The sequence below is a fragment of the Falco cherrug genome, chromosome 9 (genome assembly GCF_023634085.1).
Source record: "Falco cherrug isolate bFalChe1 chromosome 9, bFalChe1.pri, whole genome shotgun sequence".
Taxonomy (NCBI): Eukaryota; Metazoa; Chordata; class Aves; order Falconiformes; family Falconidae; genus Falco; species Falco cherrug.
This window is the reverse complement of record NC_073705.1, coordinates 43,696,852-43,724,365: the sequence shown is the minus strand read 5'-3', so window position 1 is coordinate 43,724,365 and position 27,514 is coordinate 43,696,852. Positions and strand designations below refer to the sequence as shown.

The 27,514-nt window shown below is 40.6% G+C and overlaps 1 protein-coding gene across 1 annotated transcript in view; it reads left to right on the top strand.

Annotated features, from left to right (window-relative positions):
- GRID1 (glutamate ionotropic receptor delta type subunit 1) overlaps positions 1 to 27,514 on the top strand; it is a 544,391-nt gene that overhangs the window by 198,974 nt on the left and 317,903 nt on the right. The window contains exon 3 of the mRNA XM_027817170.2: positions 22,590 to 22,874. Coding sequence (XP_027672971.2) covers positions 22,590 to 22,874 — 285 coding nt within the window. The remainder of the gene's footprint in view (positions 1 to 22,589; positions 22,875 to 27,514) is intronic.

Below are 27,514 nucleotides of genomic sequence, written 5' to 3'. Positions count from 1 at the left end.
ATGGGGAAACCAATGCAGTGTAACTACTGCATTGACTTTGTGTCAGAAACATGTGAGAGTTAACCAGAATGTCAGACCTCCTGCCCTGTTTCGCATTTTTGAGGTATGTGCCACTTTAGAGTGTCTGCACCGCGCTGCGCTGCAGCACAGAGAAATCCAAGTGACTTCAAAATGACCTAGCTCACATAGCAGAGGATGATGCAGTTGTAAGCTGCATGGCGTAGACAGAATGTAAAGTCCTGTTAGAGGTTTATATTGGTTCTCCTTTCATGCCTTTCCAGAGATGGCAAGACTGGGCATTACTAAAACTTTAAGAAATTAGAAGTAGCTTTATAATCAGCTCACTACTCTTCTGGTTTTGTTTGTCATCTCTTCCAGAAAGCAGAATAAGATGTTTTGCTGCAACACCACAAATGCGATTTCATTAAAATAGGACTGATGCAATACCTTTCAGACCTTACAAGAGAGCCCATGGCTTTTGCTGAAGCCATAACACAATTTCCCAAAGCAATACCCAATTAAACACATGGTTATAGAACAATGTGAACCTCACCAGAGAGAGAAATGTTGGTTCTAAGGGATAGATATGTTTTTCATAATGTTCAGATAATACTATTGTAGGGTAAGGAGTTACCATATGGAAAAAAAACATGCTCTGGCAAACACTCTCACAAGAAGCTGGCAGTGAAGCTAAGCAGTTCTGGGGGAAGGGAGAACGGAGGTGCGAAGCCATCGTGATTAGGGAGCTACCTATGAAAGTATGTGAAACGTGAATGAATAGCACAGCAAAAACCTAATGCTGGGATCCTCACAAGTTCTATACTGTAAATAGTGTTCAATATTCTTACCTCCGATCTGGAAATTTGAAAAACAATTGTGTATGGGTGGCACACATTCAGGCTAGAGAAGGCAGTGACTGTCATGACTCCTAACAAGAGCAGGTGAACAGATAGCATAATGACAGGAGAAACTCTCTGCCACAGCTTGTGAAGTTGTGCTCATGGAAAAATAATTAATTTTGCAGCTGTATTTTAGTTTATGGAGGGGAAAAAAGGGCCTAAGTTGTTGCTGGAGAGAGTAAATGTAAATGCATTAGGAATATCATCTTTTTCCCGTTTCCTTTCTGTGACCGTGTTTTTTGAAGATGTATGTGACAGGCTTAAGTATTCGGAGGGAAGTGAAAGCGGATTAAAGATATGGAAAGGAGCAGAATCTTGGAGTTCTTATGCATAAGAAGAGGATTCATAACTGAGGGAGGGACAATGGTGATGGAAAGAGAAAGCAAGTGGGATTTTGTTATTTTAACTACATAGGAGGCAGAGCCAAGGCTTAAAAACAGCAAGAATTTTCTGAACTCACAAAGTTGCCATATTGAATGCTTAGGATCTTACTAGGATTTTTTGATTTTTTTTTTTTTTTTTCAGGATTAGACTTTATGCAGACATTTAGAAAACTCACAACTATATTTGATAGGATTAAGAAATTACAAAGAATTTGAATCCTCATGCTTCAGTACAAAAGCCAATGAACACGACAATATTCTGAAGAATATTCTTTTATGGGAGTTTGGTTTCATATGTCTGCAAAAGATTTGCAAGCTTTAGCGAGACTCATGTGGTGGTGGCGACCGATACGGAAAAGGCGCTGGCCTAGACAAACCTAGCTAGCTAGTATGATAGATTCAACATTGTATTTGCCTTCAATGAAGTGTTGTTTACACAAAGAGTGCAAAACTGGACCCTGATAGAGGAACAATTAGAGGATAAAAAAAGTCCGCAAAAGGTGCCCAGAAGTTTAGCCTAAAAAGAAACTTCATTCTTAACCTGTCTTTCAGTAGATCTGTGACAGATGACTGCAAAAGTATATTGTATCATATGTTGTAATAGAAGAGAGCAGATCCTGAACTGCACAAGAAATATGTAGACAGTTACTTACATTAAAAATAGTCCATAGGAATTCAGTTTTCTGGCCACTTGCTTCTTATAGCATCTGTACTGTTTTGCTTTCAGTAACAAAAAATAATATTACATGTAATGCTGCTTTGCAGTGCCTGACATGGCATGACAAGTATGGATTTCTCTTCGTGTTGTATTAACCACGCAAACAGAACACAATTGCATACTTCATGCAAATACTCCAGGAAAACACAAAGAAAAGAAATAAACAGAAATGACTATACAAAAGAAATTAGACATTGCTGTCATTCGTCTGTATAAATTACCCATGTAGCTCTTTTCTATGTGCATCAGTCAGAAAAAAAGTTTCCCAGGTAAATCTAATTAACCCTTTGGGTAACAAGTTTAGCCTGTCCTGATTTGTGTAAGTGGCTTAAAGCACCGTGCTTGTGATGGCACTTAAGGTATTCTAAACAAACAGTGGCATTCTTAGTGAAGTAGAAGGCCTGTCATTTTTGGATAGGGTTTCCGAGCAACGGAGACTGGGAATTGTGTTTGACAGATTCAGTCACCGTTTTAGCTGGCACATACCCAACGTGTAGAAGGGAGCCAGGCAATGCTTTATGCTGGAGGCTTTGTATAACTTGCCCTTGAGATCTCAGACTCTTCATAGCAAAGAACTGAAGCAAGAGGTTGCCAGCTGATGCTCACCCCAAACTGAGTTTACAGAGGCCAACCAGTTGCCAAAATTTTTTAGCTTGCAGACCCCTGCAAAAAGTGACTGGATTGTGGGCTGAAGTAGGACTTGAGCTGTATGAAGTGTCAGGTGTGGGAATGGTTATTTCTGCAGCTGAGACCCACAGAATCTCCTGGCTGCTTGGGGGTGGTGTCAAGAGTCGGCCAGTAACCAGAGGGCTCAACACAAGTCCTGCCTGAGTCGTGGGAAGGGAGGAATGGGAAGGCTTGGTGATGGTGGCAGCAGAGGGACCAAAAGTCTTCTGGCCTGGTGAACTCACCTAGCAACTTGGCAAGGATTGTCAGTTCCTGCAGGGGGGCCCTGGCTGACCTGCTGAGAACCTGCACCCCTGCCCATGGCACCCCAGGGAGACAGCCAGCCTGAACACCGGTCCGCAGGGCATATCAAGTGCTCTGTGGTAAGTGCACCTCTTCTGGGGTTTACTGCAGAGTTTGGTCTACTGTACAGGCATGTTATAAATTGGCCCGCAAGGAATTTACCTCTTACTGCATCAACAGATGCTGTACGTGTATGTTAGGTAGAAAAAACACTGTATGTGCACTCGTGAGCTAGTGTTGTCCCAAATACACCTATGGGAAAGCTTGTAGGTGAGTGCAAGAGAGGTGCTTGGCCGTACTGATTTGCTCTGGAAGGATGGGAAGTGTGTTGTGGATGTATCCATATACAGTCATCACTGCAAATCAACATCACGTTTGCATGAACTCTTTTCCTTGAGGGCTTCAGACAGAAGATGAGCCACTGAACCACTGTTACTCATTTTTTGTTTGCGCTGCCCAGTGGTGATCCATGGGAGCAGACTGCTGGGATCAGCAGGGACCAGAGAGTTTCAGCTATAACATAATACTAATCAGGGGAGAGTGCAAGTTCCAGCTGGTGCGGTATACTTCAGCTGAGTCCTGCTGGTTTGCAGTTTCAGAATCAAAACAAAAATATGCATTTATGTTTTATTTTTGTGAGTATTTAGGTTGTAAAAAAATAATAATTAAAAAAAAAAACCCACCCAGGAAAAAAGGCATAACCTAAATTTAAATGTCAAGATTAGATTTAAAATAAAAATTGTTTAATTTCTGTTAAAAAGTTTTGTGTATTCTTAATATGAAACTTCTTATAGTTGATTTTTTTCCTTTGTAGAGCTTTATATTTAAATGACTTCAGTAAGGGTCAGTGGGCAAGAAACTTAACTTGTCACTTCAAAATACTTGTTCTTTTTGGATCATATTTGCTTTCCAGTGCATTAGCAGATTGTGGGGCACAAAGAGACCATTTAGCTACTTACCTCATACAGGGTTCTGCGTGCACCCCAAGTGCCTGTTGTCACTAGAAATCTGTGTGGACTCCTGGGGCTTGGTGCAGTCCAGCTGGCTGGACTCTGAGCATCTTGTCCCAAATGTTTAAAAACGTTTTAGTCACACAATGTGAAAGTTGTCTTCTGATTAAAGCAGAACAGAGATGAGGCTAGCTGAGAGTCCTGGTAGAAGACATGGCCTTTCTTTTTGTTACGCATTTCTATGTGTTCTAAAAATCAGTTTATAAATTGAATGTTACCTATATGAGTAGCTCAGCAGTTGCCCATGTATCTGAAGTATTATTCTAATATTGTTTTAATGAGTTGTCTTTGTTCGGAGTGCGTCTTTCCAGGGGAAAAATGCATAATATGCAAGTTGCACGTAATTTTCTGTATTGTACATGGCCTCAGTCATTCTGAGATGTTCAGACTTGTTGAACTTAAGATATTCTTTTTTGACAGCCTAATTCAGTTGCTGCCAGCTTCCTACTCTGCTGCCAACCCGAGCATAAATAAATGACCAACAGATGTTGAAAAATGTTTTGTCCAAAGTATGATCTAGTTGTCATTCTCAAGAGAGAGCTAATGAAAACTCTGTTAGGACTCTACACATCCTTTTATCTAATTTGTACAAACTTTCTCTTTTGTAGTCTTTCTGACAGTTTAGCTGATATATTTTGTTATTGCTTGTAAAAACCTTTTCATCCAATTTTGAGTTCAAAGAAGCTTACCTCCTTAGAATTACCTGAGAAGTTGTTGTCAATGCAGTTACTCAAGTGTATAGCTAATCTGGAAAAAAAGAATGATAGGCACTCTTCTCATTTAGAACCCCTTTTTTTCCTCACTTAAACAAGTGCACCACAGCACATTCTTCTGCATGTCCAAGGAGGTTGAGAAAATCATAAGTGAGAAAAGAGAATATTGCATTTCATTACATTGCACGGAAATGTCTCTTAGACTGGCAGGGAGCTGCAGTGGAAGGGAAGAAAAATGGTTTTCCCTAATTGTTCAGGTTCCCTGTTCATGAAGTAGGTTTAGATGTACTTGGCAATCACCCTCTAGCTGGCAGGATCCAGTCAAGCAGCTGACCTGTAACATCTTGCTATGCTTTGCTGTAGCTGCCAGGCCAAGGCAGAGAGGAAGCAATGCGTCCTGGCAGTGGATGTTGGCCTTGGTCTCTGGTGTCCAGGCTGTGTCTGGTATGTGGTGGCCACCCTGCACTAGGAGAGGGCTGTGAGGAAGGAGCGTCTTACATGTGTCTCCATTACACCTCGTTTGAATGTGTAAAAAACATACAAGAATTTCCACAAAACTTCAAGCTTGCTTCAGGCTGGGGCTTTATTAACATCTTCCATTGGTACTGTTGCCAAGGATAACGTATGCTGTGGACTGTGCAGCTAAGGAACCATATTATCGGTGGAAAGAATCACTTTTGTAGAGCTGAGAAATACTTGTCAGTCTAAATATATATATGTAAAAAGACTGATCTCCATGGAATTTCAAAGAGTAATAGATGTGCAAGGTCATTGTCTGCCAGATAGATGGTCTCAAGATGTAGATTTGGTCTATATAAAAATGTTCTTATCATGTGAAGATGGAGTGTCTCTGACAAAAATCTCCCCTGAGAAATCAGCTGACATATTTATCCAGGAGGTAGTTTTCCTGGTTGCACAAAATAGTTTCAGCCTAGTGAGGGAATAAATTCGATTTGATTTCAAAGAAGTTGCTTATTCAGATGAATTAGGTCCAAAATACAAGTGGTTCATAGTACTATATGTATAATAAATACTGTAGAAAATGTTTGAGATCCTTATAGAACTTTAGGGGATGTGGAAGTGGTGAGTATGTATGTGCTTTCTAAACTGTGTTTTAGCACAATTGTGCACTTGCATTGCTAAAGAACCTGTCTGTCAAGATTTTAGGAATTTTCTAAGCCAAGACATTAGATAGACCTAGCTAAAAATTCAATTGTTCTTGTCCTAGTTTAAAAATGTAATTTGAGAGAAGGTAAGTGAGCTGTGACAAAGGTTGGAAGGGACAACAATAATAGAAGGCATTTAGGTAGGCTGCTGGTGTGCAAACCTATCCTGGTGATTCAGATCTGTCACTAGAAGAGTCTGAAATGACTATGTCTGGTACGAGAGAGAAAAGCCATTTTCTAGCTGCATTAACCAATATAAACCCTTAACATACCTGGTACGAGAAAGAAGAAAGGGGAAAAAAAACCAAAGCGTAGCTATTTCCGCATGATGAGGCAGTTCTGTAGTGATGAATGATTTACCTCATGGGGAAAACACATCTGCTGTGCTATTAAGTTCATATGAAAAATGTTATGTGGTGTGTGAATCGTTTTATTTTGAAACTTCTTTCAGAAATGACTTATTTACAGTGCATGATTTCTTTCCAAGATGTGAACTCTATACGCAGATATACGGAAGCTGGAAGTCCACTTCAAATATTTTCCCTTCCTTTTGTCTGTTTTTTTTTTTTTGTTGTTGTTGTGGGGTTTTTTTTTGTTTTGTTTTGTTTTTTTTTTTTAGCAATAATGTAAAAGTAGCAATGGAAAGAGCCACAAAGCACCTGTGATTGTGGAAAGCCCTTGAAGCCAGGGTTAGTTACTGTTTATGAAAAAAATCTGTTTATAAAGACCAAACTCAAATGAAGGCAGGAAGCTAAGTTCTTAGTGCGTCAGCTGATCACCAAAAGGCTTTTCATAAGGTGACTGTCTTACAGAATCGTCGTAGAGGATTATAAAAGCAAGGTCTTTCACCACTCATTTCAAGGAAGGGAAGGTAAAAGGTTATGTGTGGGAAGAGACTCTGTGGTCCAGGCAAGAAACAGAGAGAGGGACAGAAAGAGAGGCAGACAAGTCTTCGGGCTGGAGACATGACCTAAATCTGGAAGAGTCATCCAGATGAGAACGCGTTCAGGAGACTGGAAAGGGATGTTAGTATTTCTACACTGTTCCCTGTGTTAGCAACTACGTCAAAAGTTATGGTATGTATTTTGACTGTTAGAAATCCTTGAATGAAAAATTATAGCCTAGTCTAGCAGTCACGAAATTAGGTTTTTGGGGAAGTGTTATTTTAAGTAAATTGGGAAGCTTGGAGAGCTAATTGTAGCCTGTTTCTGAAGACTCGGTGTTTACTATGCTTGAGCTCTCAGAAGCTGCACCTACATGATGTGTCTAGAGAGCTAACCTTAGCAGGCAACGTCTCACTTCAAGAGAGATTTGGGGAACTTTAAAAGTCCGCAATGCTCATTGTGTAGGTTATTAGAAATCAGTCAAGTGAAATTCCAGGGGGAAAAGTACCATCAGTCCTGATACTGGCTTCCCTCCAGCCCCCAACCTTACAGTCATGTTATTTTATGAAAACAATTCAGTGATTATGTGGAAAGGTGTAAAGAATGTGACTATTTAGCGGTTATATATAGCATGTGTTCTGGATGGGACCGTGACTTTTATAAAGATGGTGTACAAAAGAAAAAAAAAAAAAAAATCAGAGTGAGTATAACCACTGTATGATGATAACTGAAAAAACCCTGAGCCTCGCAGAAAATATAAGAAACAGTCAGTATGTCCAGGCTCTAAAGCTGACGTTGTGTTGTTTATGGTACCCTGCTGCAACTTGACTTTTAGTGGTCCTAGAATTTGAATGCTTCTCTCGCAATAAAATTCCCTAATGCCTGGGACAGTGGGAATTGCAAGAAGGTGGTAGCTGCTGTGGCTTTCTGACTTTTGGCTTCTGAATTAATTTTTTTTTTTTTTTGCTTGGCTTATGACTCCAGCATGTGACTTATAATACATACTCTCAGAAAATCTGTATGACCCAATAATGAATGCACAGTTAGAGGTATAGTAAAAACCCTTAGTGAGAAGCTGGTGACTACGAATGAACAAAACCCCTCATTTGTGGTGGTACTTCTCATCAGAAATTACTTTTCTAGTAAGTAATTTATTATTTTGAAACTGGTAAAAGGAGAATTGATACTTGAAAGCAGGATCCTTCTCTGACCTACTCTTTCTGCTTCTGTATTTATGATGCATCTTTTCCTGTTTTTATACTAATCCCTTTGCATGCCTAGGTTGGAATTTGGCACTAACCTCTTTGGTATGAGGTCTGTCTTGTCAGTTTTAAGTGTTTTCCTTCCATCTGTGTTTACCTCTCTACACAAGCAGTAGTTACCAGTGTTGCAATGGCCACACAGATTCAGGAAGATGCGATACTGGAATTCCCTACTGAACATTACTTGTCCTGTCATATGTGATAGTGTCTTAGTATCTGTTCCTTAGGATCAGCTCTTCTGACTACAGTGCACTTCAAATCCTGTGGTAGGAGAACAGGGGTGAAATTGTTTTGGTTTTAGTCTGTGACCTGGAGGTTTTATATAATGAGACTTTATGAACACACACACATAACAGCCAGTTAAGCTTTATTAGTGACATAGCCTAAGTAGCACCTAATCAGAAGTGTAGTAACGTATTTATGTGTAGATAATGTCACAGGGCTCAAGTTAGCCTCTGTTATCCACTTTGAAAATATTCTTTTATGCAGTTACTGAAAACAGATAACAGCTGAGAGCAGAGCCTTTCACAGTGAAACTATATTTCAGTGGAAGGTGAGTTATTTTAATATTGGATCCTTTTTATGCGTTTTCTTCTGGATTAGTCAGTTTGGGCTTGCTTACTGATGAAACACTTGGGGTTTAGTTCTTTCTTCCGTTGTGTGGTCTGTAGTCTTTTTTTACAATCTAATTTAATGATTAGTTTCATATATATGACGCTCTCATTTGCCTCAAATTATTCAATATGTGCATACAGGCCTTTGAAAATATGATGCTTCAGATGCTTTAGAATAATTTAGTAGTGGCATCGTCTTATTATTAATAAAACATTTTAATTGTTAGCACCATCCTTTATCCATAGAAACCTGATTACAAGAAGTACTTTGTTTCTTCTTTCTTCACCTTGATCACAGAGGACAGAAAGCTCAAAGTGAAGGTCCTATGGGCTAATCAGTAACGGACACCATTTAAGGCAGAATAGGACACAAGTGGAGTAATCTATTAATACATTTTTATTTTTCTTCAATGCAGTACTGTATAAAGCTGGTTACTTTTTCTGTATGGATTTAATACACCTGCTTTCCACTTCTGGGTCACTTTAGAAAGTAATTTTAAGGCGCATATATATATATATATGTAAATTATTCTGCATAGGTCACTGAAACTTGAATTGCATTAGCAGATTCTTTCACAGCTATGATTTAGGTGCTTTAAAAAACAGTAATTATGTGAGAAACTAGTAATTAGCTGGAAAATAGAGGGGTAAAATTCTTGTATTTATAAACGGGGGCCGGGGAGGCGGGGGGGGGGGGGGGGGGGGGGGGGGGGAGGATGCAGTCACTGCAGCACTGCAGTCCTGAGAGAGATCACATAGTATCTCTCTGGGATTGTAACCCTGCGACTGCACCCACCCTTGCTGATTTTTCAGCGGGACGTGGGAGGATTCCCCATCACGGTGTCCTCTTGCCATTTCAGTATTTGTGTGCGTATGCCTGGTATGCCCCCCCCTCTGTCCTGTTTTGCTCTTTCACAGATCTTTCTTGTGTACTTCAGCCTGTACCTTTTGCTTATCACGCTGGTTCCCTGCTTCCTCACTTGATTGTTGACTGTCGTTTCCCTTCCCTGATGCTCCTAGTTTAAAGCCCTGTTTCTCAGGTTTGGCCAGCCTGATGGCAAAGATGCTTTTACACTACTGATTAAATAGGTCCTGTCTCTTCCCTGAAGTCCTTGGTTTTGAAAGATGGTTCCATGGTTGTAAAAGCTGTGTTGTTGACACCAGCTGTGCAAAACCCACAGGCTCTGTCTACTCTTCTGCAAGCTGTTTCTCTTCACCAGCAAGACTGAGAAGCAAAATACTGGCCTTGTCCTGCACTTGGCCATTGCTCTCTGAGCCGTGTGTCATGCTTGATATGCTCCAGATCTCCCTGGCGCTGTTGTGGGTGGCCACACGGGAGAGCAACAAGGGCATACTGGTGGGGGGGCTTTGTGTGCTGGTGAGATGTGTGCAATAGAAGAGGGAGGGAGACCTTCAGAAACTCTGTACTGGTGGTTGATTGGGACATAAAAAGAACATGTATCCAGCAAAGAGAGGCTTGATTTCCCTTGTAATGACTCTTGATTTGCATTTTGGTGTGACTTTTCTTTGAATTTTCCACCTTCACAGTAGGTGTAGCGGAAAAGGCACTCGCCTCTATCAAACCTGACCACCACTCCAGGGCACTTTGTTAGTTTTCAAATTGGTGTCTTCCCTAGAGTGACTTTCATGTATAGAGAAACCTTAGGTGCAAGGTGTAATTAGGGCAGTTTTTTAAACAATTCTGAATAACATGAGATTAAGGAAATGTACTGCATCTGTGCTGGTATGAAGTAAGCCTGGTTATCCGCAGGGTAATGTCTGTTTATCTGCAGAGATGGAGGCTGAGATAAAGAGGAAAAAAAAAAAAAAAAGAAAGAAAAGTGCAGTCCAAAATAGGAGCAACTTCCAAGAGGCCAGTCTCATTTAAGCATCAAAAGGAGAGGCCTGGTTTTCAAGCAGCCTCTGGGTAAGAGGTGCATAAATGTTAAGACTTTTTGAAAATCTGTCCTAAGGTTCACAGTGGGAACTATATAAGGTGTTAAACACATTTGAACAACTGTCTAATTTCATGTATTCAGATGAGAACTCTTGCAAATTTGTGGGTTTTGATGTTTTTCCCTGATTTGACTCATGCAGAGCTGAAGGGGAGAGAGAAATTCAGAGTAATACTCCAACAATTTAGAGTAGCTTTATTAGATGTTAAAGCTGTGTGGTGTCTGAAGTTACTCTAGGGCAACTGCTAAAGCAAACTGGAGAATGCAGACTTGCAGTATTTTAATGCCACCTATTTTGTAGCGCTGGTCCTGCGGATTTGAGATCTGTAAGCAGTTGTTTTCATGTAAGGAATACTGGTGCTGAGTGAGGACAGGATCTTTTTCCTAGTATTGAGCAAAAATAATTTTGGCATTCATTATGTGTTTCATGGGTAGGGAAAGAAGAAAGTGTTCCTTTTAAAGTTGATTTTAGAAAATGAAATAGCAGCTTTAGACGGTTGCTAGGCTTGGGATATTTGCATAATGCTTGAATGCAATTGTAAGTATGTGATACATTGCAGAGATCTTTCAATAGATCAACCCCTAAAATTTGTCAATAAATACAAGCTATAAATATGTACTGAGTCACAGCTAGATTCATAAACGCTGTGAGTCTTTCAGCAGTTGGCATAAATAAATGAATGTTGTTTGTGTAAGTTGGCTCCTTCACCATGGGTGTGTTCCCCAGCTCTGTGAATTGACTTCTGGTGTCTCATCTGCCTGATGTAATATTGCTGTCCACTTTGCTGGCAGAAGTAACAGCTATTGGAGAGAAGAGATCATAGCAAGATAAGGAAAGGTTTTAGGGTTGTGCATTACTTGAGCTAGTAGTTGGAGTATGGAACTTGCTGTCCATGCATGAGGCAATGGTAGCTTTTGGGAATTTGCCTTGAGTTTCATAATGTTTATCCTTCTCATAACGCAGCAGCCCTGATAGTATTATATATACCCCTGAGGCGCCCGTCTAAGTCTCCTGCTTAAGGTTTCGTTCTCAGGATGTGAACTGCTGCTTTGGAGTGATGTTTGCAGTTTGAATTTGTTGTTTCCAAGTAGGTGTTTTACTGAAGCACAGTGGTGGATTGGTTATGGAACAGAGATCATGCACCAGTGTTTTGGTTTGTTTAAAATTTCTGGGTGACTAGGAGTGTGCAGGGAATGACACATGCTTCTAATGTGCTGGGGAAACAACAGAACAGAGAAATCTTTTGTGGTTAGTTTAGAAGTAATGTCGTGATGCTTAGCCTGATGTTCATCCCTCCTGCTTTCAGCATAAAAGCATGGTACACAGGAGAACAGTTTAAGGAGGGGGGTGCCCCCCACAAATTGAAGTTTCTATTGGCACTTTTTGTGCACACACATCATTGCTGCTAATTAGACAGGCAAGCAGGGCTAACGCGTTCTTTGCTGGTCAATACTGCTCAGAATCCAAATGAGTTTCTTGGTACTGAAGAACTAGGAGGTTTTATCAGCTCGTCTGGAGTTGCTACATTTGACTGCTTTTTGTAAATGGCAGGAGAGTGTTTTCCTTTTGTGCCTGCCGGAACTGAGCCTCAGCCACGCTGACGCTACAATAATACTCGGCGTGTACATGTAAAAAAAGTCCCAAAGGAGGCAGTGAAGTCAAGCATGCATGCAGAATGCTAATGAACGTGTGAAAAAATACTTTTATATCGTTATGATTTTTAATGAAAGGCAAATGAAAGAAGCAGAGGGTGAGAAAGTGCAGTTTATTCTGTGTTGAAGGGCAAAAGAAAACATAATTATTGATGAACTTGCTAAGAACGGAAATCAAATATGTAGTATTCAGAATAGCAGTTGTTTATGTCTCTTAAATAATTGAGATAGTTTGCAGTTAATTCTAACTCAGAACTAGTCTTGAAAGGGGAAAAGAAAAACAAAAAGAATCAAAGCTGGTTCGGTTCCACCTGGTGCCTTAAAATAGTATAGATGTCATTTTGATTAATGTGTAGCTCTGCAAAACCATACTCTTTTTAGTATTACCCAGAAATGCTTATTCATGTTTTTAAACGTCATGCCAAGCTATGATTCTGGAAGAAAACCGTTACTAATGGAATGACATTTCGTCGAGAAAACAGAAGTGCAGTTATTCCCGAGATTTCTGTACTGTCAAGGCATTATTTAGCTGCTTTAAGGATTTTTTTTTTTTAATTATTAATTCAGAACAGCTAGAAAATGTGTACATTTCGTGATATTTCACATCCTCAACCGCTCACATTACTAAATTATTGTCTAAAAAAGTTGTAAATACATACATTATGCAGGCTTTCCTGGTTTGGTCTTCCAAACCCATCTGACTGCAAAGGCAATAGCAAAACTCAGCTATAAAGCAGAGTTATAGCTGTTTCTCTCAGAGACTCTTACCTTCTTTGGAGGAGCTAGAGAGCACAATCAGGTGTCTTTTGTAAAAGCAGGGGCATCTCTTATTTGTCACTAGTGCTCTCAATTAATGCACTTTTATTAGTGGAGTATCCCTTGTACTGATTTCATGGTGGTGGCTTTTCCACGCAAAATGTAGCATGTTCAGTGATTAACCCAAAACCCTTATTTGCAAAACAACCGGTGCATTTGTTGACCACTTGATGGCATCACTCAGTTGCATGGAAAGTAAACTGTTGCCAGTAGAGCAGTTACACTTGTGTGCTTGGTGTGAGAGGACTTTAATGTTTTATTTTAGGCTATTAAAGACTGAAAAGAGCTATTAATACGCTCCCATAAATTAAATGAAAGATGAAAGCCACAACTCTACTTTTGATAACTCTTTTCCTTCTCTATGGTATATTACTTACCACTTTGAAATAATTTCATCATCTGCATAAATGTGAATGAAGAGTGGTCTAGATTGCTTCTTTCCCTGCTTTTGGTTAACTTTTTAAGAATGGCAGCTAGTGGTTTATTGCATTGATACTGACACAAAGAATGTTGTCATGCACTGAAATGTCCTTTTGGTTTGTGCTTTGAGGGAAATTACTTGAAACCTCCAACTGTTGCAGTCAATGTGCATTCTAGGGAAAGGATTTATACAATTTTGTGCATTCACTATAGGTCCTAGAAAAGAAAAGCATTTTTCAGCCTTCATACCCAATCTAGGTGCTCTGTCTGTGTGTGAGCCAACGACAACAGCTTACTGAAAATGCTGAACCAAGGGGATAATGGAGCAAGTAAGGTGCGGTGACTATTATTTCAGAGGTAAAAGATGGTTCTAGTAATGTCAGGGGAGCCCTGACAGTGTATACATGCTGAGAATTGGCCCACAAGGCACCAGCCAGTAAAGCATTTAGTTGAAAGTAAGCTGATGATCTAAATATTAATTTTCCTATGCAACCAGTGTCAATGAGCAGTAACCAAACACCCTATTAGTGCTATGAGCAGTGACTCAAAGGAGATGGAGCTGTCTTCTGACCTCAGAAGGGGTAAGCGGGCAGTGTGGGAAAAGCAGCGCAAGGAAGGCGATATCGCCAGTGTGCCTCTGTTCTGTGAGTAATGGTTAGCGTGTATCTAGAAGAAAAACATAGGAAACATGCATACAAAAACTCATTCATTTTTTTCCTTCTCCTATTCTTTCTTGTTTGGCTTAGGCTGCTGAATGCTGGAAAAACAATAAAAAGGCAGTCCAAGAATAAGGGGAGGATCTTTAATAACGTTTTTTTCTAGAAGTTTTTTGATAAACATTTCAAAATCTCGTGCTTAACTTAGCTTTTGAGGTTTGTTTTGATGCTGCTTTGTCAGGGATATTTTGATATACTGATTACGTGTACATTTAAATATGCACGTTTATATATGTATATACTGGTCTTCTTGATAGTGTATACTGGTTTTCCAGAATCTTTTCCATGTAACTGGTAGCCTACTGAAATAATCGTCATAATCTTAGAAAATGTAAGCGATGATGCGTATCATATTTTTGGATCATGAAGTGCTTTGAGCTGGGCAGCTGAGAATTTTACCTAAGTTGGAGACAGAAGTGGGACTTTACCCATACAACTGATGACTAACTTTTCTAAAAGAAAAAAATAAAGAGTTTATAAACTGACTTGCCAGTCTTATTTCAGTTGCTAAGAAAAAAACACTAGAGAATCCCTTACCATGTGTTTTCTAAGGAGGAAAAAAAAAAAGAGCTATACTGAAGGACAGAGAAAGAATTCAGAAACAGGCTAAATGGTGATTATTCAGTTTTTCAATATATTATCTAGTATAATGGTTTTGGTTAATAGTTATCAGAAAACTAAGTATCAAAAAACTCCATGGAGGGCTCACAATGACAATTCAACTGCTGGCAAATACTATGTCTCCTCTATAGCTGCACTAAAATGAAATATTTGAGCCTGCCTCAGGTCAGGAATGAGCTTCTCTAATTTTCATGGAGTTAGTGGCAGCCTGCGCCTTGCCAGCTGTGTCTTGTCCATACATAGATGCTAATGAACCTGCTACAGGATCATTTTAGCTTTGGTGCTATAAGTCTGTGATTTTAGGACTGTGGCCCCAGGTTTTATTGCTGTTGCCAATCACTCGTTAAAGACTTTACATCATACATATTTACACATGGGTAAGTATCAGCATCTCTCCAGAGATACTCTGTTATATGGGGGGTGTGTGTGTCAGATTTTGAAGCTCTGCCTGAGCTTGCAAGCTGACAGGAGAAGATTTACTTGCCTTCTTGGAGCTGGAGAGAGCCCTGAACTGATTTATTGTGAATTCTTCCCAATGTGGGTTTCATGGCTTTGGAAAAAGGACACATAAAGGGAGCTTGGTTTCATGTGAGACTAGAACATGGGCCTTTTGAGGAGGTCAACATTACAGTTTGCTTTGCGTTGGGTATATGGTTCCTTTTGTTTTAAGTTTATATCATGTTTCTGTGATATCCAGCAAGAATGTTATTTATCTGACAAACTTCAGGCATTTTCTGTCCTCTTTGGTTCTCAGACTATCTATTTTTATTTACTGCAAGAGAGTCTGCAGTATTTGTCAGTGGTTGCATTTGTATGTTGGATGCCGGGCTAGTCACAGGTGCTCTCCAAGGTCCTTCTTGCAATGAATTATTATCCATGGGAATACTTTCATGATTTGAAATTCTTGTCTCTGGTGGAAGACTTGGCATTGCGTTTGGGCTCTGAATGCCGGCAAGCAGGGGAACACAATTGCCATCAGGAGGTATGGTGGGGCTGTGTCAGACTTTCCTGTGGCTTCCAGAATTATCGCATCAAGGACTGTGGGATTTAAGAAAGCCTGGATCCTGGTCCCAGGTAGAGAAGAAAAGCTGTTTAAATGAAAGGGAGGAAATATTTAGTGTTCTCAAATGTTACATGTGAAAAATGTACACATCCAAATTGGGGTAGTTAGGGTTTTGGTTGGTTTGACTTTTGCATTAAACCACAGTGGACTAACTGTGAATTTTCTTTCTTGTTTTAAGATGCATTTTGTTTTGATTGAACATATGTCTAATGTAGTAAGAAATATTAATCTTCACTACATACAAACTGGTACAGCAATAAAAGTGCTACATAAAAGAATTTTGCTGTCTATATCTGTTATCTTTTCTCTCTATTAACAGTTACTCTGACAAGTAACTATAGTTTGTGTAGGGTTTTTGTAATAAAAATTACAAATTCTTAGTAGTTTGAAGAAACATAGTGTAAACACATAACATAAAGGTAATTAAAAACCTAAAGAAATGTAACAGAAATAATTTATTGCTGACTACCCAAAGGAAGGACAACTGCGTAGCATGATACTAGGTGCCAATATGCCAGTTCATTATGAATTCTCTTTCTCAATTAGTAAAAGAAACTGATGAAGAGTAAACAAACAACATAAAATATAAAGTAAGGAAAGCCTACTTTTCTTCAGGAAAACCTCTTAGTGAAGCATCAGGTCAAATGAATGTTTAGATGACTAATGTTGATGTTGTCTTTAATTCACCAATAGTAGGAGTGAATCTATAGATCGGTATTTTGAATAGAAGCATTTTCAGTGATATCGTTTATCCTGTAATTTTGTCTGCCTGAGGGACTGATTTTGCACAAAATCATTTAAGTATTAAAGGACTTTTGAGGCCTAAAGAAAAAGACTACTAGTTATCTACATTTTAGTTATCTATTTTTCTGTTGACTGAAATACTTGTAGGTTCGTGCCCTGACTTCTGTAAAGTTTCTCGTGTGCTACAGCAGAAATGTTTGGGTTTTGTTTAGGTATGTGTGAAAGCGCTCACTTATCTGGCTTGTGTTATTTTTGGTTTTAGCTGAAGGGATTGTATTGCCGTCCTCTTGATTTTGAAATATTGCTTGGTGGGCTGCAGTCTTTTTCCTTGTATTGTTGTCTTTTCTATGTCACCTCAGTGCTCCAGACAAACCTCCCAGAAGGACTTTTTCCATTCAGTTTAAGAATACCTCTATGGATGCATTTCCTGCAGACCTTACATCTCTATTAAGGATACAACATACCAGATTTCTGAAATGATATATTTTTATTTCCTAACTTTTTGCTATTCTAGTGTTTAACCCAAAACTTCTGTTATGTGTATGTTATAAATAAAATTGGCTAATGAACCAAATTGCTGATTAAATTTTGTACACATGAATAATACAATAGTTAGTTCCTTGTGTATTCATTTGTATATAGCACGGGATATTCTGCATGTGCTTGCTAGGCCAGCTTGTAGATTTGCTAACTATGCACTTTCAGCAGAATAACTTGCAGGCCTTGATAATCTCATGGAATGTTAGGATTTAGGTTTCCAAAATAGTTTGGGTTTTTTTATTACCTTCTCCAGAATTTGTGTTCTCTGGAATTTGATGTTTTAATGATAAAATGATTATTTTCCTCCCTACTGGTGTTCAAAGATAAACAATGTGAAAAATCAGTTTCTGCCAGATTGACTGAGGCAATAGTACTAAGGCAGGCATGAAGTCCCTCATCTCATCTCAGCAGGATGGTAGCTGTGAAACCTAGTTACAAATACTTAAGTGCCAACTTCGTTAATCATTTCATTCCAGAGAACTACACTAGAAATATTAGGTATGTGCAGTGTGGCTGGATTTCCATTCTTTTGCCAGATCTGAAGTTCTCTTCCTTTGAAGATCTTTCCAAGCGAAAAGGCAGCAACCTCTCAATTTTTGAACCGTGATATTTTTTTTTTTTTAATCAAGTTATTTGCTATTAGGAAGATTCTCCATTTGCAGTGCAGTAAAATGCTCCTAAAGGTTAATCAAACTAAAAAAGAAAAAAATAATCAAGTAAATTCAAACAATTCAGAGAGGATTTATCAAATATGATCAGATGCTGTCCAGAGTGGGTAGGACCAGCTATAGAGCTACACAGAAGTGAGAGACAGAAAGGCATTGAAGTTTGAAGAGGCAGTGTGAATGCCAGTAGGTGGATGTATTGTTAGATCCAAAATTACAGTGGCAGCTGGTCTATTGATAATTGTGGAAACAAAGGAACAAGTTTCTACCCTTTTCTGAAAAACAGGAAACCACTGAAAGGGAGACTGAAAGATGGTCATATTGTCACATTGCCAGAAGCAAGATAACAGTTTGTCTTGGAGTATTTTGATTCCCTGCAGTTTGGAGAGGGATTTAATTAGAGAGATCTGAGCTAAAGCTTTTAATGCAAGTATCCCTATGAAGATGGTGCCAAATCAGGACTTTGCCATCTGCACCTGTCTTCACAAATAGGATGGCAGTACATGAGGCAATGGTAGGAAAGCAAGACCTTAAAAGTGACTGTAGCAAAGCAGAATTCTTGCATCGTTTCACAGGCTGTGAGGAGTCTCGTGGGCCATGATTAAAAAGGTCACATGGATAAGGTGCATTCTGAAAAATGATAGCTGCACTTCCATGAACTGTTGTCTAATGGGATATGACTGGAGTTAGAGACGGGGGTCACAGAATGAGAGAAAAGTTTGGTATGTATCGGTATGATGTAAGAACCGTTAGACAAATGGATGTTAGAAGAAGCCCCAAATATATTAACCTTTGTTACTTCTGTCAACATCATGACAGAGATGACACAGAGAAGCTAAATGGAGAAAAACAGGGCTATAGATGGAGAAGAGAGCAGACAGTGTGTTGTGAAACTCTGTAATGGAAATAACAGTTCCAGATATGAAATGTCAAGCAGATGTGGAGAGGGGAGATTCTGAAGACAGATTTCAAAAGAATAGGTTGAGAGAGAGATTTCACTGAAACGACTAAAAACTGGATTAAGCAATAATTTGGGAAACTTCAATGAAATCCAAGTGTAAATTTGAGAGATGGTCTGTTGATGGTGGCTAACACCGATTAACAACTACCATGTCATAATTTAGTCTGCTCAAATAGATGAATGAAGATGAAGGCTGATGGTGATGAAGGCATTTCAGTACAGTAAACTAGTAACTATTGCTATTCACGTAGCAGTGAAATCTGGAGTCAGGATTGCTGGAACGTTGTCTCTCTTTATCTGTGGAACAAATACTTTAAAAGCATTATTTCTTAAAACTTATCTACGTAAATACATCTACAGGATAAATAAATATGAACACATCTTCGTTATAACAATATGAAATTGTTATAGCTACCACTATAGCAGTTAAAGATCGCTAAACACCTAAGGTGTTCTGATTCCCCTTTCCCTTATGTTAGTATGTTGACATGAATTGAGGCAACTTCACATTTCTGTATTTCAGCTTTAAGGAAATCAAGATGGTAGTAATAGAATTCATGTGCAAAAATTGCAGGTTCTTTTGAGTGCTTATGAAGCTGCAGCTGGCATACAGAATTAGTGATTTACTCAGTCTCGTCGTCAGGGGTGCTTGACTGTTGCTGAAAATCTGTAGCTAGTATGAAGTAAAACAGAAGATGACACATCTTTTCTCATGCCAAAGTTTTGTATGCAAAAAAGTACAGGCATGTGGGAGGAAATCCTATAAGAATTGTCACCAGAGTTTTCTTCTGGTATTGTATAATCCTTGAACGTTCTTTTGCTATGGGATTTCAAGATGTCTTAAGAGTTAATGAGGTTTTTAATGAATAGGAGTTTGCTAAGTAGTTGTTTCCTATTCTGTTACTAATGTAGAAAGCAGTACTTCTTTATGTGCTAAAAGCTTATTCTCACCTTTCAGTGTAGTAAGAGTGGAGAGGTTGAACTTCCTGGAATCTATTGTATTTTTATATAGTGAAAGTCTTCTACTAGAAATATGACACGTTCTGTTTCACATCCTGTAATTTGACTAAAGAAAGCAATTCAGAAAATATGAAACCTTTTTCCCTTAGTCATTCCAGTTTTTCATTGCCTGCTATACTATTTCGAAACCAAGAGCCAAGAGGAGGTAACAGTTACTGTGCAGCATATGCTTTCAGGCAGAACATAATCAATTGACAAAATATCAGAATGTAGAAACGTATTGACTAATTCTTCATTTTAACCAGTTGACACAAACTACAAAACACTGGGAAAATGCCTTGACCAAAACAGTCTTTGCTGAGATATTTCAGCTGTGTTCAGTGGGCTGTGCTGGGAGATAAGGGGGCCCATTTGCTGCAGCCTGTTGTATCTCTGGTCTTTTTGCTGCTAGTAAGTGAGCAGCTTTTGATTAGTGTCAACTGCTGAATGAAGTCATCTCTTGTTATACAACTGGTGATCAGCTCTATATTCCACAAATAAGTGACTCTCTGAATGCAGCCTCCCGAGAGAAAGGGCTTTGTTTTTTTGCTCCTTCTGTCTGCTTTGCAAGTAAATTGTTCCTTCCACAGACCCGTGTGGCTTGCTTCTCTCACCTCTGGTGACAGCAAAGCTTGCTGGTTGGTGATCTCTGCAGGGGTTTATAGCTCAGCTCGGCTGTTCTCTCCCTCTGTTCCCACTTCTCTGTTCCCTCCCCTACTGTGACTAAATAAATTACCTGTATGACATGTTCAGTTTTCTCTGGCTAGAAGCCTGGGAAATCAAATCTGTTCCCGAACTTGGGTCTCCCATTTGGCAAATGTAATGCCTCCCTGCTGTTAAATCAGGTCAGCTCTCAGGAAAAACAAAGAACAATTTCATGTAACTATAATCAACACAGAGTAAATTTAGATAATGCAGCTGACATGTGTATTGTAAAGACCATCAAGGAAATAATTTCAAAAGCACTTCATCTTTCTCTGTTGCATTAGGATACATGTTGAATGTTCTGTGCATAGAGAAGATCAAACATTTTCTTTCTGTTATCCCATATCAAAGTGTGATCTATTTATTTTCTGTCTGGTCTAAGACGATATTTGGTGAAACAGTTTGTTGGTTGCGTTAAAAACAGTTTTATGTGTTTAATTACTGTGGCTTTGTGTAATTAATATTGGCAATTAACTGCTAATTACTATTAATTATTCATACACTGTCCAGTCCCTTTGACGTTTTGGCCTCTGAAAGTGGAGGTATACTTAAAAGTGTTTAGAGGAGGAAAACCAAATCCTTTTAATATGTTATGCTCATTTTTCTACCTTTTCTCTCAGTTGGTTCCACCGGAGATCAGAGGTGGGTCAGCGGCAGGGTGGCAGCACGTCTTTCCTGCGTTAGCAGAGCTGACACATGCCCTGGCAGCCCTGCGGCATGTGCCACGTGCCGGCCGCCAGCTCTCCCATGTGCCATGGCCATCACCTTGCGCAGGGAAGCACAGCGTGGGCAGCCTCCCCTCCATGCTGGGAGCTGAACATCCTGCTCAGCTACCCTGTGTGTCCCAGAGGGGCTCTGGATTATACCCCGGAGGCTCTTTCATTTATCGGCTGTTAGCAAGGTCATGTAGCCTGCAGCAGGGCTGTGGAGCATCCCAGTCACCTCCTGTCCAGCTTGGCTCTGGTGGTGGGCCTCTGTCCCAGGGAAGCAGATTAGCTTGTTTCCTTTGGGCAGGCTGGGCTTGTGCAGGTGCTTGCTCAGGGACTGAAACGGCAACTGCAGCCCTGAGCTCCCCCAGCCCTCTTCAAAGGAGAAGAGGAGTGGGAAGCGCCGAGTGCCCCTGGGGGACCCTTAGGGCAGCACTAAGCCATGAGTCCTCCCTGTGCCCAGCTCCCAGGGACTTGTGGCTTTTCTGCCACTTATTCAAGAGGGTTAGTAACATCAAACGTCAGTAGCTGCCTTAGTCTTGCCACCACTGACTAAATAGCTGCTGGGCTATAGCTGGGGGGCCTAGACTGAAACATTTTCCAACTCCAGCTGCATGTCGGGTGGCCCTACCGGGCAGAGTCCTGGGGAGAGCGAGCCGGGCGGGATGCTGCAGCTGACCCCAGCAGCACAGCAAGGCTGGGAAGGGCTGCCCAGGGCTGCCCAGCCAGCACCGCCTGGGTCTCACTCGCCTAACGCTTCATCCTCAAAAGCAGATGGGCTCAAATGTGTATGCAGTGTTTTTAAATGGTATGTGCTTTTCCAGATCTTTTTAAAGACGGCTACAGTGTTATTAATAATTTAGTTGTTCATGAGTTGCCTTTGTTCTAACGAGCGCCTTTGTTGTTTCTTCATAGCTCTGAGACACACTGTGAATGTTTTTCCATCAATTTAAAAATCCTTCAAAATTCTGTTGTATAAGAGAAATCTTTGAAACTGAAATTGCTCTTTATTGTCTGAAGTCTTCGTCCAATGTGCACAACAAAGATTAAGAGGTGAAAGCAGTGAACTGGCTTTTAAAAGACAGTTCAGTTCCTGCTTCCACCAGGAATGACCTGAAGCAAGGGCTGTAAGCTCCATCCATATCAGCTCCTGTCTGAAGAAATGACAGCAGTAATGCTATCTGTCCTCGACTTGTTCTTATCAGTACAGATTGCAGATACTGTCTCCTGCCATAGAGGTGCAGGACCTAACTCTGAAAGGCTCTGGCTGATACTGTAATATAAATCATTTCCACTCTCTGTTAATGGCAAGGGTAAAGCCTGTCCCGTTTCCTTCTTAGCATCTAGGTTTGTCAAAGGAATTGCTGAGCTTGTTCTAACCCTGCTTTATTTCTTGTCTTCTCCAGCCTGTGACCTGATGACCCTGGGGATCTTAGCCTTAGTGACATCCACTGGTTGTGCCTCAGCCAACGCCCTGCAGTCCCTGACGGATGCCATGCACATCCCACACCTTTTTGTACAACGCAACACGGGAGGCTCCCCACGCACAGCATGCCACCTGAACCCCAGCCTGGAGGAGGAGGAGTACACGCTGGCTGCCCGGCCACCCGTCCGCCTCAATGATGTTATGCTGAAACTGGTCACTGAGCTGCGGTGGCAGAAATTCATAGTGTTTTATGACAGTGATTATGGTAAGTGGAGAATTTTAGATGGTATTAAATTGATTTCTTTTTAACTGGGATGTGGGGAGGGAAAGGCAAAGGGAGGGGTGGGTTAGAACTTGCTGGGTTCTTCACTGACAAAAGGGAAAATGTTTCAAGTGGACACAGGTCTTTGGTTTGAAGGAAAGGTTGCTGTGAAAACTAGTTCACAGACAAGCAGCAAAGTTGCTTAGCAACATCTACAAGGACAGCTGAAGTTTGAATCATCTCACACTTTTTCAGTAAAATATTAATGAAGTGTTGATGTTGATTGGCATGGGTCACATAGCTGTGCAAGTAAGTTCAGTGTGGCCTCTACCCATTCCCAGAAAAGACTTTCTATCAAAGCTGAGTACTGTTCTCTTTAAAAATTAATTTTCACAATAACTATTACCATTTCTTTTTTCACATGCTTCCTCACACTCTTCTCCATTTGGACTGAATTCCACACTGATATCCTTCCTGGCATTAAACTAAAGTGTAGAGTTAGCATTTCCACTGTATCTGATGCATTTCCTTCAGCAAAATTTTTACTTTGGGCTGAAACTTGAGGAAAAGGAGTCTCTGCCCAAGAAAATGTAGTACCTTATGTTGGGTGTAAAGAATCAAAGAAAAAATAGATCTCTCATTGGGCCAAGCTCTCAGTGAAAGGGAATTGTGTACATAATCCCCCCACCCAACTGATATGAACACTGTTCCATATGTTTAACTCATGGTATTTTCAGCGCAGTCATCTTAGGATATAGGATCTGTAATGGATATAGGGTCTGTAATGGATAAAATAAATTTTCTGTGGTATGTTTTAAAACCTGCAAACACTTCTGGTTTAAAATGCAATGCATAATCTTTTGGTGTGGTGACTGACTTCGAACAGAATACAAAGAAAGGAAATTAAGGTTAAATTGCAGTTGGAAAAATACATCTTGTGTGTCTGTGCATACAGTTTAGATTTTATATGTAGTCTTCCACAACTACAAAACAGACCTTTATTTGTATTCTTCCTATGTAATCATAGATTTTTCAGTGGTGAATCAGAGGGAAATAACATCTTTGGTTTTGAAGTTGGGCTACTCCTGGTTTAAAAAAATGAAACAAAAAGGCTATACGAAGGGTCCTGAGATGGAACGAGTTCTGAAAGTCTTAGGCGCAGCTTTCTGTTCTCAGTTGTTAGAGATGTCAATTGCTGTGTCACTTGAACAGCAAGACTGAAGATAATGAGGCTGATTTTAAGTGGGAAATCAACCGAGGCTGTAGTGTCCTTCTAATCATATAGAATTATTTTAAGCATAAGACGACTGCCATGATACTTGTAGAGTTAGTCTGTAGACTCAAAAATCTAGCAACCCAGCAAATAAACTGCCATGTAATTACTGTCCTATGTAACACTTGAGCAGTGAGTGTTTTGAAAGCAAGCACCACAAGGTGATCTTTTAGTAGCCTTCTGATAGTGATGAGAAAGTTGCTATGTAATGTAGGATTGGGTTTAAGAAGGTAAAATTATTCTAATGGTTATTTCCAAGAATGGGAAAGGAATAGGGCTGGGGTCAGTCCCTCACACGCTGCCTCTGCTGCTCCTTCCTCCTCAGGGGGAGGATCCTCACACTCTGCCCTGCCCCAGCGTGGTGTCCCTCCCACGGCAGACAGTCCTGCATGAACTTCTCCAATATGGGTCCTTTCCACAGGCTGCAGTTCTTCACACAGTGCTCCAGTGTGAAGTCCCCCATGGGGTTATAGGTCCTGTCAGGAGCTACTCCAGCCCGGGCTCCTCTCCCCACGGGCCCTGCCAGCAGCTGCTCCAGGGTGGGCTGCCCATGGGGTCACAGCCTCCTGCGGGCACCCACCTGCTCTGGTGTGGGACCCTCCCCGGGCTGCAGGTGGGGATCTGCTCCACCATTAACCTCCCCAGGCTGCAGGGGAATCTCTGCTCCGGCAGCTGGAGCATCTCCTGCCTCCTCCTGCATTAACCTTGGTGTCTGCAGGGCTCTTGCTCTCACGTATTCTCACTCCGCCCTGCTGCTGAAATTTGATTCAGAGGATTTTTCCCCCTTAAATATGCTATCCCAGAAGTACTGCTGCTGCTGGGCTTGGCCTTGGCCAGTGGCTTGTCCATCTTGGAGCCGGCTGGCATTGGCTTCATCGGATATCAGAGAAGCTTCTAGTAGCTTCTCACAAGAAGCCACCCCTATAGCTTTCCTGGCTACCAAAACCCTATCATGCAAACCTAATACAGTAGCAAACCTGGTTACTGAGCTATGGTATCGCTTCTTCCAGTAGTACATCTGTGTTTCTTTGCCTTTTCTGCAAAGGGTTAACATCTCAGTATCAAATCCTGAAACCCTACACATACTCTATAAATTCAGTGTGATCAAATTTACCTTTTCTGTTTGCCACAGACTGACCTTCAGGCTGTACCAGTAAGACAGACAGTAAAAGAGGATGGAAAATTTGCCACCAGATATTTTGCTTCTTCCAGTTGGATACTGTGTTGCATACTGCAGCTGCCCATGCGCTTCTCCTCTTCCTCTCAGACACAACAACCATCTTGCACTAATTCCACTAAAAGTATTTTTTCATAAAATTTTGGTGGGAGGAGTTCCCATAGAAAAGCCAATTGAACCCTGCTGTCTCTGGGCAGGCATTGGTGAATAGGGGTAGATAAAATAACCTAGTCCCCAGGATGCTGCACTGAGCTCAAGGACAGCAGGCTGGGTGCCAGGGTGTGCCCACTGCCCTCCCTGCTGAGCTGCAGGAGAGCTGTGCTTGTGCATCTCCAGTAGCACCTCCTCGCTCAACGTGCAGGAGTTGCCTGCTGGCCACGAGCAGGGAGGTCACTTGAAGAACACGTGTTTATGATTATGGAGAGTTTCCAACACTGGGCTCTCGAGGTTTACTGTAATAAATGGTCCTTCCCTACCTGCTCTCTGGAAGTTATACTATTCCCTTGAGTAATGTTTTAATTTGTCCATCTGCTGATCTCTAAAACCCAGCCAATCCCTTGGTGTCCTCCTTGTGGAAACTGTCAGGCTTTCAGAAGACGAAATAACATCGCACAGTTAAAAGAAGCCCCATGTTTATAGTAATGCTGTGCTATACTGGAGCTGAAAATTATTTACCTTGTGGATTACTTGTTCTTTATCAGCTATACATTTTGGATTATAATTTCTGCAGGGGTTAAATTAAGGACAAGGAGCAGACTTGGCAATTAGAAATACAGAGTAGTCACTGACCAGCCTAACAAACTCCTCATTATTGTTGTGCTTATGATAAAATATGTCTTGTTTTACACTAAAGCTACAGACAGAAATCTGTGTGCACAGCTTCAGTGAAAAGATATGGTCCTTTCTTCTAGTACAATGCCTTAAATTCTGTAACAAGAAATGGAGACATTTCACAGGAAAGATGTGGAAGTTCTAAAGAAAAAGATAGCTAAATGGAAATGGTAGAAGCACGGTACAAACTGTGATATTCCACCTAATGTGAAACCAGCTTTTAGATTTTGTCACTTGTGGTGAAGAAATGGATAATAGCAAGAAATGAGTAATAAGTTGGTTCAGGAGAAGTGGCCTTTCAAAAGACCTCAGGCTTGACAGCTGCAGCATTCAAACTCTTCTCAATGATAAGCTGTTCTACTGAGCAGTACCAGTGGGGGAAAGGTCAGCTGATGCATATCCATACAGTTCTTCTGTATTTGTGTAAGAAAATGTAAAGGGTTGATATAGACACTGTGTTTTCGTGACTTAGCCCTTGTTTTTCCACTTCTCTCATTTATGGTTTGTGCATAATTTCAGGAGATGCACAGGAAATCTACTCCCCCTTGATCACAATGGGAGCTTTCTGCTGATGAGACTGCTGCCTGATATGAAAATGATGGCTAGGCACTAGAGCAATGCCAGTCAGTCGCAGCCAAGACAAACATCCTGTCTTGCTGATGCGTTGTAGAGCTGTTGGAGCTCAAGGCCAGAAAGACAGACAGTCGAAGCCCTGTCTCTGCTATTCTTTGCCATGTCATCTTGAGAAGGCTTTCTAGCCCCTGTATGCTTCCCTTTCCCATCTGTGCAATGGAAAGAAAAACCTTCCTCCCAGTGCGATTAAACTGGTGTTTGAAATTTCCTTACAAATTCTTCAGGCAACAGAATTGTGGCACATTCAGGAATAAGTCAATTCCAGTAAGAGCTCAAGGAACCAGGGTCATGTTAAATGCATTAATTTACCTTAAATGTCTTTATGAAAATACATGCTAAATGATGGTATTTTACATTAATTTTCTGGGGAAAAAAATGAATTGTCCCTAAGTTTGTCAATGGCTGTCAGACGGTGCTCTGTGGAACTAGGTCTACCCACCTGTTAAAAAAACCTGCAACAGAAAATCAGATCTGTTGTGTCATCCTAAAAAGCTTCAGCTGCCCTCATGTGTTTTGAATTGCTTTTTTCCTCTTTACAGGAGCATCTTGTGTGCCTCCACATACATTACGTCAGTGCTTAAAGGCCTGCTGGGAAGCTTAATGTTTTATTTTGCTGACCTCCTGGATGTAGAAGCATCAGTAATCAAATTTTCTGACATAAAAATTGGTAGTGTGGCAAGTTTCATAAAGAATCTTACCAAGCTCTGAAATGACTATAGGTTAAAAGCA